The 17201-nt window shown below is 42.4% G+C and overlaps 1 protein-coding gene across 4 annotated transcripts in view; it reads right to left on the reverse strand.

Annotated features, from left to right (window-relative positions):
- The window catches only part of PPP6R2 (protein phosphatase 6 regulatory subunit 2), a 171016-nt gene that overhangs the window by 71167 nt on the left and 82648 nt on the right, over positions 1 to 17201 (reverse strand). For all 4 annotated transcript variants that reach the window (XM_038396566.2, XM_043500019.1, XM_043500016.1 and 1 more), the window contains 4 exons: positions 7529 to 7715; positions 6655 to 6792; positions 1886 to 1951; positions 684 to 796 (listed from right to left, as the gene is read on the reverse strand). In XM_038396566.2, the coding sequence (XP_038252494.1) occupies positions 684 to 796; positions 1886 to 1951; positions 6655 to 6792; positions 7529 to 7715 (504 nt within the window). The remainder of the gene's footprint in view (positions 1 to 683; positions 797 to 1885; positions 1952 to 6654; positions 6793 to 7528; positions 7716 to 17201) is intronic.

Below are 17201 nucleotides of genomic sequence, written 5' to 3' on the forward strand. Positions count from 1 at the left end.
ACGATCATCAGGCAAGAGAGCACATCTCTGGAAGCCCATACAAGATTCAGTGTCCAACACACAGTGCTGGTGAGGAACTGAAGGCCCTCAGGATGAGGGACGCTATATATAAGGAGCTGTCCTATAATGCTCTAAACTAACTATTGACAAGAAAACATTAAGCTAGGCTAAGAGAGGATCTAGTCTGAGGGCATGAGGGAAAGTTCAGTTTGCTCCCTACAGCAGCAGCTAACGAACTGAAGCAGTTAAGGTTATGAATTCCCTTATATGGACTAGGGTGCTAACATCAACCTCTCACAGGGGAGTTGTGGAAACAAATTAATATTTATGAAGTAGTCAGACACTATGGTGAGAGCATTACCACCATTACCGTCTTCCCCGTTCCCTTCTGTTTGTCACTCTCAATGGTGGTGTCTTTTTTATTAGTGTAGGCTTTTCAGGGCAGAGACCAAGTTTTCCTGTGTCTTTGTACAATGCAAAAGTATAGTAAAGCTTGATTGGGGCCTTTGAGTGTTACCATAATGTAGCAACAATAAATATCATTAGTTAGAACAATTGTGAGGAGTGTGGCAAAGGTCTGAGATTATTTACTGCACGGTTCATGCCCCAGAAGATGTATCAGGAAATAACATTACCAGCAACAGTCATTTTAGTTTTGTAATACTCCTCTGACATATACTTACGATTCCAGTGCTGTGAGAAGCGGATCAGGCTCAGGTATCTCCTGTAGCTGGTTTCCCTGGTCTCTGCTCAGTCTTATGATATCACACAAGGTCTGGGAAGCATTTGATTGCCTCTGTAAACAATGTCAAAGGTCACATTTAAGTACTAACTGCACAGCTGGGTTCATCATGGCCTTCAGAGGAAATGTAAAGCAATTGGGACAGAAGAGAGAATAGTAGCCAGCAATGCATGGAACTAAGCAAACAAGAATCCCTCAGCTCAAAGCCAGCAGTACTCAAAGATAAGATGGAAGATCAGATATATTCGCCTTAATTAACTAGCTATGAAGATATAAGCTTAGATTGAAAGCATCATTCATATCAGCAACATAATTAACAGAAAGATTTTAGAATCAAAGAAAGGGTTTTCTTTAACTCGTAAACTAAAATAAACTGTAAAATTTCAAAATGAGGGTTTTTTTCTTTCGTTTTTCGGTCAAGACTGTTACTGCAGATTTTCATCTTTGCTTATCTCTACTCAGTAATATTTCTTACTTCCTTAAAAATATGAAACACATGAAAGAGTTCTTTGACAAAATTCCTTAAATATCACTGGTTCATGTTACTTTAGTTGCAGTATTTGAGCTGTCCTTTTTTATCTGTATAATCTAATACTTGGCACATTTTTTGCACAGGCTCCAATTCCCTTAAGTGCATCCTGTAGATTTTAGTAGGATATTAAAACAAAAACATTGTTTTTGGCTTAAAAATTAGCTAAAGACCACTACTAGCCAGTTGTCAAAAAGTCTTCAATAGCATACTCCAAGAAGCATGTTCTCAATAAACCCCATTGAATCATCATTGATTGTAAGGATTCCATCTAAATTCATACCATACAGAGCTTGACTTTGAATAATCAGGAAACTAGTACTCAAATAACTAGAGAAAACCCTATTAATTGATGTCAGGCTGGGTACTCAAAAGAAGGCCAGCACTGTCACACATACTCTCCATTACTATTCTCTTCCCATTAGCAAGATGGGCATTCTTCCAAGAGTTAGAGAAAGAGTACTCTCAAGTGCTCATGCTTATAGGCCTCTTATTAAGTTTACAAAATCAGACAAAATCAAAAGTTAGAGAAAGAGTGCTCTCAAGTGCCCATGCTTATAGACCTCTTATTAAGTTTACAAAATCAGACAAAAAATAAATGATGTCACACTCACATCCTCATCCTGGCTCGAATGGATCAGCTCCACAAGTCTCTGAATTACTTTTGCTTCATTAAGCCACTAAGGAGAAAGGAAAGAGTCCCTGGTTTGAGATCACATAACTCGGTCAGTCGCTACTTACGGCAAGCACTGCTTAGCAAGGGATACATATAGTAAGGAAAATTAGTTTCCCTCTATTTCACAGTCCACAAGACATAAGCACTACACTCCACTTCCTCAGGGCTAGAAATTGTTGTATGTTAATTTGCACTGACCAAATAACATCAAACCTTTGCTACGTATTGTCCCTGCAACAACTGCCAGACCAAATCAGTAAATTTAATGGGAGTTGAAGCCAACTGAGATGGATTCACTATGTTTCTTAATACAAATAAATATTATGGAATCACAGAAAATAGAGATGAGTAAGACCTATTAAGTCATCAGATCCATTTCCTGACCAATGCATAATTTTTTCCTACAATGTGTCTTGTTTTAATTCTCTAGTTTTATATATAAATAGATTCCAAAACCAAAAGGAACCACTCTGATAATCTAATCTAACCTCCTGTATAACAGACCATAAACTTCCCCACAATAATTCACAGAGCAGATATTTTACATAACAATATCCAATCTCGATTTTAAAATTGTCAGGTGTTGGAGAAACCACCACAACCGTTGATGAATTGTTCCAATGGTTAATTACTTTCACTGCTAAAAATTTACACCTTACTTACACACCAATCTGAATTTGTCTAACTTCAACTCCCAGCCATTGAATAGTGTTAGACCTTTATCTGCTAGATTGAAGAGCTCATTATTAAATATTTGTTCCCCATGTAGGTAATCAAGTCACCCCATAACCTTCTCTTTGTTAAGCTAGATAGATTCAGAGCTTTGAATCTATTACAATAAGGCATGTTTTTGAGTCCTTCATTCATTCTCGTGGCTCTTCTCTGAACCCTCTCCAATTTATCAACATTCTTCTTGAATTATGGGCACCAGAAATGGACACAGTAATGCAGCACTGGTTGCACCAGTGCCAAATACAGTGGTAAAATAAGCTCTCTATTCCTGCTTCAGATTCCCTTATTTATGCATTTAAGAATTGCATTTGCCCTTCTGGCTACAGCATGCCATGTTCAGCTGCTTAACCACCAGAACTCCCAATCTTTTTTCACAGTCACTGGTTCCCAGGATAGAGTCCCCTGTTCTCTAAATATGGCCTACATTCTTTGTTCCTAGATGTACACATTTATATTTAGCTGTATTAAGATGCATATTTTGTTTGTGCCCAATTTACTAAGCAATCTAGACCACTCTGTGATCAGAGAAGTGACCGGTCCCCTTCATTATTTACCACTCCCAAATCGTGCGTCATCTGCAAACTTTATCAGTGATGATTTTGTTTTCTTCCAGATCATTGATAAAAATGTTAAATAGTGTAGGGGGCTAAGAACCAATCCCTGTGGCACCCCACTAGAAACACACCTCTTCGATGATGATTGGCAGTTTACAATTACATTTTGAGACTTATCCATGATCCAGATTTTAATCCATTTAATGTGTCCTATGTTAATTTTATACCATCTAAATTTGTTTTTTAATCAAAATGTCATACAGTACCAAGTCAAACACCTTAATTAAGTCTAATGTCTCAAGCAATGGGTATAGTAGTTTTTGTGACCTGACCTCAACCACAAAGGATACCTGTGCCAATACCACCTAACATATTGTGCCCATAGATTTATAGATTGTAAGGCATGAAGGGGGACCACTGTGATCATCTAGCCTGACCTCCTGCATAACACAGGCCAGAGAACTTCCCTAAATTAATTCCTGTTTGAACTACACCAGATCTTTTAGAAAAACACCCTCTCTTGATTTAAAAGTTGGCAATAATAGAGAATCCACCATGACCCTCGGTAAGCTATTGCAGTGGTTAAGATGCAAATTTTTAACAGTGATGGTAATTATTTCCAGTCTGAATTTGTCCAATTTCAACTTCCAGACTGTTGGAGTGAAGATCAAGATATAAGCAGACAAGGAAGTAACATCTTCAGAAAACACTGAGCAAGTTAGTCAAGAATGTGGTTCCCTATCTGAATTTTAACTATGTTTATACTCAAACTGAACTTATTAATTTGGGTTTTAACATGTGCTTTCTTTCTCTTTCCTCTTCAGCCCAGTGTGGGAGCTGTTCTAGGGACACTAGATCCCAGCAACCTGCTCCCCTCTCCAGGAGGCATCATTCCCCATTAACACCAGCTGAACCTTTATTAGGACAGACTTTTACAAAGCCCCTTCTCTCCCAGAAGGGTCTCAGCCACCATCAACAACCAGAAAGGAAGTAAGAGGTGAGCAGGTGGATTACAAAGTGTTTAAAGATGGTCCTGAAGCTCTGTTTACATTACAGAAAACAGTTAAAATTTTCAGATGCCACAACAGTGCTGCTAGAGTAAACTTGGTCCTCCCACTTTCATAAAAGTAGTCCTCCTTTGGTCTGGGACCTTGGTCCAACCCTTTACCTCCTCCTACCTCTCCAACTATTGCCCTATCTCCTCTTATTCTCTTTGCCTCCCAAACCTCCAAACCATGCCATCTATAACCATTATACCCAAGTTCCTCTCCTCCAACTTCATCTCCAACTTGGCTTCTGCCCTCTCCACTCCTCTGAAACCCTTCTTACTAAAGCTTCTAGTGACTTCTTCCTAATCAAATCTTATGACCTCTAGCCCATCCTTTTTGATCTCTTAGCTGCTCTGAATGCCACTGACCATTCCCTAAGTGTTCAAAATCCTGTCCTCCATTAGTTTGTACAATCCCATCTGCTCCTAATTGTCCTCCTACCTCTCTGTTCATTCCTTGTGTCTCATTTAGAGTCTCCCTCCTCCATCCATTTCCCTTTATCAGTGGGGGTCCCCCCTCCTCCTCCTCCATCTACACCCACTTTCCAGAGGATCTTATCTACTCACGTGGCTTCAAATACCGTCTTCATGCTGATGACTCAAATTTATCTCTGTACCTCAGATCTGTCACTACCTATCCAAATCCCACATCTTAGCCAGTCTCTTCAATATCTCCTTGTGTAAGTCTGGCAATCATCTTAAACTCAGCATGGCAAAAAACTGAACTCCCTTTCTTGCTATTGATATTACCATTATCCTCCTATTCAAGCTCATAATATGGGCAGCTTTGACTTCACTCTCTCTCTTTAGACCCACATATCCTGGCCATATCTAAATGTTGCTATTTTTGTTGCCCTAACATTTCAGAGAAACAGCCTATTCTCTTTGTGCAGACATCTAAAACTACCATTCAAGTCCTTATTTCCTGTCTTAACCTTTTCTCTCTGGCCTACCTGACACACACATCACACAAACAAGCCCAACCAAAATGCTTTGGTTAGCCAAATGACTAACCTGTCATTTTAATCAAGTCACTCTCCCTTCTTTACATCCCTCCATTAGCTTCCCTTTCCCCATTGTGTCAAAATCCAACTTCTGGTCCTTCCCTTCAAGGCCCATCCCAATTTAGGTGCTCCCAACTTATCTGATCTTGTATTTTAAACACATAGTTCCTCCCTCTCTATTCCACAAAGGATGCCAGCATCCATCTCCTGTTTGTTTGCTTGTCCTACACATACCTCCACTCTCTCTAGCACATATGCCTTGTATGGCACATGACAACCCAAAGTTGCAGCTTGGGATAATAGCCTCATATTTTACCAATCTTTTTGATGTGGCAGGAAATCCCTATCCCTCTATTACACTCTGCATGAAGAGGGATATAGAGTCATAGCTTGTCTAGGGCAGTTCCTAAGCCCTGTTTCACAATACTCAGTACACTCTTACCTCGGAGAATTTATCCTCTAATGTTTTTTTGTTTGTTTGGTTGGTTTTTGACTATTTGATTCCCTATCTCTGATTTGGGCTGTTAGCCTTCCTCCCTAAAAAGGAAGAAATAGCTCCCTTTTTTGGGAGGTGGGGCATATTCATGCCTAGAGGAATCAGCAAACGTCCATGGTCTGATATTTTCTGGCTGATCTACCATGCTGCACTTCATGAAGGTGAGCAGTGGGCCAAGCGTTGATTTTAGTATTCATTTATTTCCCCTTTAGAAGCTTGTCCCCATGAGCCTGCTTCTGAGGGGGGAGCAAAAGTGGGTTCAGAGATTGCTCCAGAAATATTTCATAAGTTTATCAATCTCCCTGTCCTTGAAGAGGCTGGGCTTGTTCGTTTCCTTTCTTCCACATGGGCCCTTTATGGGTCTCTCAAGAAGTGTACTGGCCTGGGGTTTACTGATGGGCTTCCCAGAAACTCTAGCCCTCTCTGTGCATAGGATCCACATGGGCCAGATAGGTCTGTTTTTCCCATGGAGGTCTCAACCAGGAATATGAGTAGGGATCCCCAAGGAGCCTGACATTGAGACAAACAGCTAGTCTGAAATAAAGTTTGGAAATTCCCCTCAGAAAAGCTCGGCAGCAAGAGGTCTTGCTGAGCCTGCCGCTCACTGGGGGCTCAGGAATAAACGAAGGGAACTTCAGGACGTTGGGCATTCTTGTTGCCAGTGACTGATAGGACTAATTCTGCTTCCAAGCTACAAGCAAGGTGACGTACCCATTGCACCAGATCAGTGGATCTTAGAACAAGCAAGAAAAATATGTTTTTAGAAGAGGAGTGAATTTACTCTCGTATTACTTGAAACTGAGTAATATCTCCTCAGAAATTCTCCCCTCTCCCCTTGCACCAAACCACAGAGAAATGTTAAGCAAGCCTCACGTTTAATACTTCCTGCCGTAGAGGTGCTGGTTCCACGCAGCTGATCAGACGAAGCAGCAGGTCCATCATTGCAGATGTATCAATATGCTTTAGTACCAGGCTAATAAATTGGTCTTTTCTTCTCAAAAATGCAACCACCTTTAAAAAAAAAAAAGCAACATGAGTTTTCTGTACAATACATGGAGGTGACATCACAGAGCTCTCAGTACTCCCAAAATTTGTGTTTCAATCAACCAAACAATAAGAAACAGCTAGGAGGATAAAGTATTCTTCTTGAGAGAGAATAGGGATGCAAAGGAATATCTGACTGCAAAGAAATGCCGAACAGAGCTCCATTAAAAGTCCTTTGTCATGTCCCAAAGAAATCCTATTCCACTGAGATATATGAAGATTGAGGACACTGGTGAAGCTGAAAAATTTTTAATCCCACTGAGGCTCCTTTGTATAAAATATCTCCATGTTAAAAGGAAGTAAAATTTAGAATGGAGTTAACTCATCCCCATAATACTGTATGCAAATATTTCAAGCCTCTTAGTTGTACGCACAATACATGTATGACAAGTTTATACATTAAAATGCCAAAGGATGGGCACACCGTGCAATACCCAAGACACAACTGCCCCTCTGAAGCAAAAGCGAAAGCTATATACTATTTACTTGGTGCACAAACAATTCACACACATCAAATAGGTAGGGTTGACAAGATGCCTTACAAAATACATACTCCATTTCCAGTTCCAGCAATCCACACCAGATCTACAAAGCTCAGCATTTTCCTCCTCTGGGGAGGAGGGAAGAAATTGCCAATTCAGTGCTCATACAACCACATCACTAGTAATCAGTGTGTTTGTATCAAATCAGACTCAATCACTACCTGTTCAGTTTTTCTTGCAATGAGATTCCCAATAGTCTTGCTGAAGAAACTGGCAAGCAAAGGGTTCAAAGGCGGCTCATGATCCAAGAAGTCATACAGGATATTCAATAAAGTTTCATCCCCTCCTAGCTTGTCATTGATCTGTGGCACATCAGAGGTCAGGAGTTCACAGGCTGTATTCGGATATCTAGAGAGACGGAATCAAAGCAGCAACTGAAGGTGAGATTACAGCCTTCTACAAATTCTTAGAAGACAGTTGAAATAATAATTCCTATGAAATAAAGCCACAACACAAATACCTCAGTCCATTTATGATACAAGAACTCACTTCAGAACTCCAGCTTTGGATGGGTATCCCCAAGCAATGTCCAGCCCAATCTGCCCACCTACAAGTGACCCACAGAGGTTCGAGATCCCAAGAGTGGACCCACACACTGAGAGCTGGGGAAAAGGGGACAGCAACACCCATCCCTGACAAATATCTGTAGCTGCATTTAGGGCAGCATGAGAATGATTCTCCTTCCCCAAAAAAGGGGGGAGAGATGGCCTGAAAATGGAGAGGTGGGAGCGCTCTTGAGGAGATGAATAGGCCAGTTACAGTAAAGACAGCGCTGAAGGCTGAGATCCCTGCAGAGCTACCAGCCCATCTCATACCACTTCCAATGGAACTCTGTGGTCACAAGAAAGGGAGAAGAAACAGATCCTGTGGGTTTTCTATCTGAACCCTCTTTCCACTACTAGCAGAGTTGGCAAGTTTTTCTTTCCCAACCCCCTCTCCACACTCAATAAATTGAGTTTATTTTTTCCTGAGAATATACTGTGAAACAAACCAATAAGTTTTGGAAAAGAAACAGAACACACTCTCACTTTGTAAGTATGTATGTTCATTCCTCAAATACAAAATGGTACATACATCATCCAAAGGATGCCCCTGCAATTCTGTAAGTAAAATACAAGAACAGGATAATAAAATCCTCACAGTCTGTTAGTTAAACAAGGCCTATCACTCTTTTGTACCAATAGATATTGACCAACTTTTGCCAAATTACTTGCTTTATCAGCACCTAGCCTATTACAAAGTTTTGACCAAACCAATCCAAATATGCTATCTAATGAAAAATCTAAAAAAAAAAAAATACAAAAAATGAATTAATGATCAGTACGCTGGGCAGGTATATGGTTCTCTTAAAATCTAACAAAACTATCTGCTTTCCAGTGGAAGAAGAGAGGGGAGGGGGAAAAAATCCAATGAAACCAGAAGCTGGGAATGAGCGACAAGTGATGGATCACTTGCTGATTACTTGTTCTGTTCATTCCCTCTGGGGCACCTGGCATTGGCAATGATTGGAAGACAGGATACTGGGCTAGATGCATCTTTGATCTGACCCAGTATGGCCGCTGTTATGTTCTTAAAACAGATAGAACATTTTCTATTAAAACAGTTTCGTTAAAATATATATATATTTTATATATGCAACACCCATTGACTATCTTCTAAGCATGTACTCCTCAAGAATTGTGTTAGTTTGTGTGTAAAGTATACTGTCTGCAGATAAGGGAGTGACAGTCACTGCTGGTGCTGACTGTGTGTGCACACTATTGCAAATTTATCTGTAGACTTCTATTTCAAGACAACTATAATAGATATTATCTTACATTACAGCTTCCACTGAAAATATTTAACCAAAAATGCAGCTCAGCATCCTTTACAAGCCAGGATAAAGGGCTCCAAGATTGTTCTTCTGTGTGTGATTTAATGTCTTATAAAAATTCCACTGGGCCCTTTGTGGAACATTGGTAGCTTCAGAGGAGGGTTAATTATTCAATTTAAGCTCCAACAGGCATAACAGATACAGGTCACAATTGTTACTGCCCCAATTACCTTTACAGGCTATGATTCTCCAGACACTAAGACAGAGCCCAGTAAATCAGTGGTGACACTGGGAGAATAAAAGAAAAATGTCAGCCCTTCCAAGTCAGTGGCCTGTGTGTCTCCAATTTAGAAGACAAAAGACAGTTACCTACCTGTACAGTAACTATTGTTCTTTGAGATGTGGGTGCAGACATGTATTCTGCTCAGGTGTGCATGTGCCCAGAGCACAAAAGCTGGAGAACTTTGCCCAGCAGTATCCACAGGGCAGCGCTTGTGCCCTCTTGCCCAATAACCCCTCCCCTAGATATTTAAGGGCAGCACAGGCTCCAACCCACACAGTTCCTTCACAGCGAATGTCAAGAGTTGGGGCTCTAATGCAGTAGGGCTGGAGGAATACATGTCTGCACCCACATCTCGAAGAACAACAATTACTGTACAGGTAGGCAACAGTCTTTTTTTCTTCTTCGAGTGGCTGCAGACATGTACTTCACTCAGGTGATTCACAAGGGGTGGGGCTCGGAGGTTACTTAAAGAAATGACTGCAGAACTGCCTTTCCAAAACTATACTACTGCTTCTAGGTCAGATGCAGTAGTAACAGCATGTGCTTGGTAAATGCACAGAAGACCTGGTAGCAGCCTTGCAAATGCCCAATATCAGATCATCACTGAAGAATGCTATTGATGTCACCTGGGCCCTCACTGAGTGTGCCTGTAACCTCTACAGAGATGTGGTCTGAGCTATTTCATATGTCATCACTTTGATTGTCTCGGGCGACAGACTAACTTCAACCACACTTGAAGAGGATGATAGAGCAATCTCACATGCTGGACTACGTAAGTGCATGCAGCCATTTGGCCTAGTAACTTCAGTAATACATGGACCATAGTTGAAGGTTGAGACTGGAGTGCCAGACATAGGAGTAAAAGAATGAATGGACACAAATCAGACGTCAAGAATTATAACATTCAAAAACCAGTTGGAGAACACTTCAATCTCTCTGGTCACTCGATCACAGACCTAAGAGTGGCTATACTTCAACAAAAAAGCTTCAAAAACAGACTCCAACGAGAGACTGCTGAATTGGAATTAATTTGCAAACTGGATACAATTAACTTAGGCTTGAATAGAGACTGGGAATGGATGAGTCATTACACAAAGTAAAACTATTTCCCCATGGTATTTCTCCCCCCCCACCCCACCCCCCACTGTTCCTCTGATATTCTTGTTAACTGCTGGAATTAGCCTACCTGCTTGTCACCATGGAAGGTTTTCCTCCTTTCCCCCCCCTGCTGTGGGTGATGGCTTATCTTAAGTGATCACTCTCCTTACAGTGTGTATGATAAACCCATTGTTTCATGTTCTCTGTGTGTGTGTATATAAATCTCTCCTCTGTTTTTTCCACCAAATGCATCCGATGAAGTGAGCTGTAGCTCACGAAAGCTTATGCTCTAATAAATTTGTTAGTCTCTAAGGTGCCACAAGTACTCCTTTTCTTTAGACATAGGAGACAAATTGCTTGAAATCAGTCATTCAGCAGAAATGCTCTCGAACTCAAGAGTCTAGTAGGGCACCAATGAACTCAATGTTTTGAATTGGTATTAACATGAACTTTTGTTTGTTCAAAATCAGGCCCAGATAATCAAAGAGACATAGTGTGATCTGGCAGAAGAAGAAGAATTGACAGAAGAATTGTTCTCTGGACTTGTCTCTCACTAACCAATCATCCAGGGATGGAAGGACGTGAATCCCTCTTTTTCTGAGATATTCTGCTACTATCATGCATTTGGTAAATACCCAGAAAGCAGAGGACAGGCCAAAAGGAAGCAAAGTGTATGGATAATGCTCATCTCCCTCTAGAAATCTCAAACCTCCTATGGTTTAGGAAAATTACCTCATGGAAGTAAGCATCCTGAAGATTGAGGGCAGCAAATCAGCTGTTGTGATTCAAAGAGGGAAAAATAGTCGCTAGGGTAATAACCATGAGAAATCTCATATATTTGATATACTTGTTAAGACTGTGGAGATTGAGGATAGGTCTCATCCCTCTCTGGGATTTAAGGAATGAGGAAGTACTGAGAGTAGAATCCCTTTCCCCAGTTCTGAAGAGGAACTTCCTCTATGGCCCCTGAAGCCTGGAGGGCCTGCACCTGGTGAAGAAGCAGGGACTTGAGAGGGGAGGCCCTGAAAAGGGATGGGGCAGTGTAACGGGCACCCCGCTCCTGTCAGAGGGTTTAAAAGCAGGCCCGGGGGAGGGCTGTGGCTGGGGAAGGCTGAATGAAGAAGCAGCCTCAGATGTGGCCATGCCCCAACCAGGGCCCAGCTGGCCCTTATAAGAGGGCAGTGGGCCAGGAGCAGACAGTCTCTCTCTGTCTCTAGAGGGAGAAGGGCCTGGCTGCTGGGAAGCTGAACAGAGTACCTGAGGGGAGCAGGGCTGGGGAATAGGGCAAGGGAGCTGGGGCGCTCCTGGCCAGGAAAGTCCCAGGCTGTGGCCTTGTCAAAGGCGAGAAAGGTACTAAGGTGCAAGGGTGCAGCCCAGGGTAGGCAGAGGCAGCCGGTTCAAAACCCCCTTGCCTGTGATGATTGGCTTATACAGACTGCAGTCGGCCCCAGTGAAAGGGAGCCAGATGGTGACTGGCAGTAGCCACTGAAGCGAGGTGGGGACAGTGGGTAGGGTTTCCCATGGGTGGGGAGACCCAGACAGCGGGTGTACTGCCAGGGGGAAGCGCCCGAGGACAAGGGGCACCGGGTCCGGGAGGAACACAGGGACCAGCAACAGTGAGGCACCAGCCACAGAGGGCGCTCCGGGTCAAAAGAACTAATTTCCAAGATGATCAACAGGAGACGCCGCAGGGGTGAGTCTCGCCCCGTTACAGGCAGGATGGTGGGAAGGGGAATGAACAGGAATTGAATGACATAACCCAGTCTCACAGTGCTTTGGACCCACTTGTCCATAGTTATCGACTCCCAAGGCTTGTGGAAGTGGGACAATCTATCCCCAGACTGAGGGGAAACGGCTTGAAACACAACGACTGGAATGCTCACACTGGAGAGTCAGATTGGCTGCTTGTCTGAAGCTGGTGAAGGATGGGCTGACTGAATAAAATTGGCATCAAAAGACCTTCTCCTATGAGACTTCTGTCCCTTTCTGGAGAAAGCCTGATGTCTAGCGGGATAATATGAGCTAAGGAAACGCTGAAGGCAATATTGCTGTTGTCACCCCAAGAAGTAATGCCTCCATTACCAGTGTAAAACCCCACAATGAATACACCATAGCTTGAAAGGACTTATAGGAATGTAATGTTTGGTCAGTTATCTCTGAAAACTGAAATTGGACGTCAAAGGGTAGGGTTCTCAATCATCTGTTGGACCTCAGAAACTATACCAGAGTTCTGCAACCATGAAAACCTTCTTCTTGTTATAGCAGAGGCTGTAATTCTAGAGGAAGGGTCCCCATGTCCAAAACTGACTGCAGTGATGTCCTCACCACTAGATGGCCTTCTGCAATGAAAGCCTTAAAACTCTTTCCTAGATGATTCTGGCAACTTACCTGTAAATTTTGCCATTGATTTCCAATTTACAAAGTCATACTTTGATAAGAGTGCTTGCTTATTGGTAACATGCATTTGTAAGAATAAGGTAGGATAAATTTTCCTCCCCAAGTCCAATCTTTTAGAATTCTTGTCCTTGGTGTCAATTTATATCTCCCCTGTATCAACCTCTCATTAGCCACCATTACGGCAAGAGAGTTCGATGCCAGATACAAGTGGAAGCACTTGAAACCATGCAGAGGCACATAGTATTTCTTATCGGTATGCTTTGCTGTGGATGTTAAGGGCACTGGGATGTTCCAAAATGTTTTTGCCAGTTCCAAGATCACTTCATTTATCCGCCCTGGATCTGAGGATTGCAGAATATCCAGCAACTTGTGTGTGTTCTCCTGAACAAACTTAGCCTGAATACCCAAGGCTGAAGCCATGCATCTCAGAAGGTCCTGGTATGATTTAAAATCCCACGGTACAGGGGAGGAAGAGTCTGGCATTACAAAGTCATCTCCTGATGAAAGAGAGAAAAGAAGCGGAGCCAATGGAACCTCCAGTGGTGCCCGTAACAGTTCAGGCTGAACCAGTTCCGCAGGAGCAACCGCTAAACTGTGGTTGCAGCAATGGAGGTTCCAAAGTGCAGCACAAAGGACACCTCAATTCTGACAAAGATAAAGTAGACGGTGCCTGAAACACTGATAAAGGCCTCGCACTCGACACTGGAGCAGATGTCAGCACCAAAGTCGAAACCGGCACATTCCCACACATGAAGTGTGCACTGGAGTCAACATCGGCACTGAAGATTATACCTGCACTGACCCTCAGTACAGAAAAGGCAGCCACAGTGCTGAATTGAGGTTAACAGGGAGAGGCCCAGAAGATGGCACCAACAATAACGGCAGGTGTGCAATCAGTTCAGACAGCACTGAGGAAACCAAAGCAGCAGCAACTACAGCCAAACTTTCCTGAATTAGAGGAGAATCAGGAACAGAGAGGCAAAGTAAGTCCACTGGTGGTGTGGAAACCGTTGGTGCCAACACCGACATCATCAGTACTGGGCTCAACAGATGCCCCACTAACGGTACCAGTATCAACGATACTGAGTCCACTTGCTCTCACCTTGGCCCTGCTCTATCTCATGTACTGGATGAATCATGGTACTGGTCTACACTCCTCTTAGATGGGAAGGAAGAATACCTCCTAGCTCTGGAATGGCCCTAGTCCATTTTATGAGATCTTTGTCTAGGAGGACCAGAGAAAGGAGAACAGTCTCTCTTCCTCCTAGGACAGAAATCTGAATCTGGCCAAACAGCTGCCAGTGCCAGCTCGGACATCCTCAAGGGGCAGCTGACAATCTGTGAAGGTCGCCAGTAGCACAGTGGGCCTCATGGCCTGCTCCAGAAGGTGCTGCTACAAACAAGTCCCTTGCCAGCTGGGTTCTTTTCTTGAATGATCTGCAGATGGAGAACCTTTCTTTAACGTGCCCTTCTCCCAGGCACAACAAACATTGCATGTAGGGTTCACTAGTGGGGATAACCACTCCACACAATGGACAATGTGGGCATCTGTGACAGCATGCTATCAGCAGCACCCTAGTCACTTACAGTGCTGCACCCTGGAGAAGGTTGCAGACCCAGCTGAGGGCAATTACACGCTTTCTGGTGCGGGATTGTGAGCACCTGGGTGACACTCACAGGGCTAACAAGGTAACTGGGGAGAATACAAGGAGAAAACAGGAAGTAAGAGGGAGCTCAAGAAGTGCTCAGAAGAAAACGCAAAGGGTGAGCCTGGGCTGGGGAGTGAGGGCTGCAGGGAAGCCTGTCTTGACTATAAGCCTGTTGCACAGTATGTAAGAGGGGAATAAATGCACACCTTGGTGAAAGCTAAATGGCCTGGTGTGAATTTGTGACTGCAAAACCATCTGAACTGGCTAAGCAGAGAGGTTCACTGGGCAGTGACAGAGGCACCTTGTGACAGCGTGACACCAGATAACTATCTATCTTAACTAACTACTATTCACTAAAGCTAAGGGTACTACTAAACTATACTATTAACTATATACAACAAAGTCCTAGAAAGACTGAGATAGAGAACTGTGAGGTGCATTACTACATAGAACACTCCAACTCTAGCTACAGACTGTGAGAATGAACTAAGAAGGGTCGGGGTGGCATTGTCCTTAAATTGCCAGGGAAGGGGCTATTGGGAGAGAGGAGGTGAGCACCACCCCTATGGGTTCTGATAGGCAAAGTTCTCTAGCTCTGGGCATGTTAAGTGGAAAACATCTGCAAGCTCTCAAAAAAAAAACCCCACAAACTGCTGAGCAGTTCCACTTCCACCTAGGTGAGGCTCTGTGAAAACTCCAAGTAGCATTTGCTTCTCAGATGACTTTAGCCAGGTATGCTGCTGCTCCCTTCGGCCTGGTCTTCTGGCAGTTCTTGTATCAGTAAAGCTATTTTGGTTGGGGGGGGGGGGGATGATTTTTTACTAAAATAGTTTTATGCTGAAGCAACCCCTAATGTGAACACAATGATATGGGAATCGCTATGCAGGTATAAAGCATCTTAATACTGGTATAACTGTATCCGCAATAAGGGGGTTGCAACACTTTAATTATACTGGTATAGTTAAAGTAATACAACTTTTGTGTGTAGACAAACCATTATACTAAATTTAGCTTCAGGAATAAATCACCCAGAGAGAAAGGAGAGAGGAAGTTTACTAAATAGCTCTCAGATTAGCTGATAACTTTGCACTAAGACAAAGAACAGGAGTACTTTTTTTTTCCTGTTCTTTTTCTGGATACAGACTAACATGGCTGCTACTCCGAAACCTGTCATAAGACAAAGACTGTCTGATATACACACTTCACCCAAGTTTGCACTAACACAAAGACTGTATTATATATGCACTTCACCCATGTTGAACGATGCGCTTTCAGAAAGTATGGGAATGGTTCGGAGGTTGGAAGGCAAACCACACTACACAAAGGCAAATGCACACAATCTAAAACTCATAAGACTTCATGCAAACAGTTTAAGATGAGTAGACAACAATGAGCATATATCATGATCTTTCTTATTTGTAACTCTCACTCTCTTCACCCTCAGTTTAGAGTCATCCCAGGCTGTTACATCTAGTTTAGACTATAAATTCCTTGGGATAGTAACCTGCCATTGTTTTGTCTGTGAAACGTCATGCACATTTAATGGCACGGTTTAAATAAACCTTAAAATTCTACAGATTGCTTTGCAAACAAGGTGCAGATCTAAGAAGAGGTTTTCTCTTCCATCTCTCAGCAAAAAGATTAGACGTACTAAGTGTCTGGTGACAATGCTGAGTAGTGATGCTGATGACAACCACAACAAAATGAAAAGAAAAAGAACTAGGTCTGGTTAAATGGAGCAATTACAGTGCTCTGCACTGACACATGAAACTCATGGATTTATTTTCTTGGCACTGATTACTCATATCCCCAGAACATGCTTAGACCCTAGTTTGCCTCCCATTGCTCAACATCATTCCATCTCATTAAGCAGTAGCACTAACAGACTCCTAAAGCAAATTCTGCCCAGTCCTCCTTCAGCCAGAAAGGGGAAAAATGGGTAGAGGGCTCCATTAAGGACTCTGAAGATTAGCCTCACCAGTGCATATTATTCTGGAATGTAAAAGAACAATGGAGAAAGCCATAATAATGTTGCCTGTTAAACTTTGGTACTACAAGTTATTTGATATAAATCTTCATTCGTAAAATAATGACAATCTAATAATGCATTCCTGGTCCCTTCTGACTTCACAGATTTTATAGCAGAAATATTACAACAGTAGTTACAACATGGTAACTTTTCACATTGTTTCAGGACATTCACATGCCTGAATATATTCACACAAAAATATATTTCACTATCTTACACACACATTAAGTTAACAACACAGTCACTATAGACAGTGTTGTTAACTTAATACGTATGTAAGATAGTGAGAAATAGATTTCTAGTGACAATGGTAATAACCAACCCTTGATCAAACCCCAGGAGCACAGTCACATACACTTGCAGATGTACATCAAGATTTCTGAAATAAACGTTAAAGAAAAAAAACAGCAAATTCCCCAACTTCAAAACAAAGGAGTTTGGTCACATTATAAGGTTTTTTTTCCACCAAATGCATCCGATGAAGTGAGCTGTAGCTCACGAAAGCTTATGCTCTAATAAATTTGTTAGTCTCTAAGGTGCCACAAGTTCTCCTTTTCTTTTTATT

This window comes from Dermochelys coriacea, chromosome 1, assembly GCF_009764565.3.
Source record: "Dermochelys coriacea isolate rDerCor1 chromosome 1, rDerCor1.pri.v4, whole genome shotgun sequence".
Taxonomy (NCBI): Eukaryota; Metazoa; Chordata; order Testudines; family Dermochelyidae; genus Dermochelys; species Dermochelys coriacea.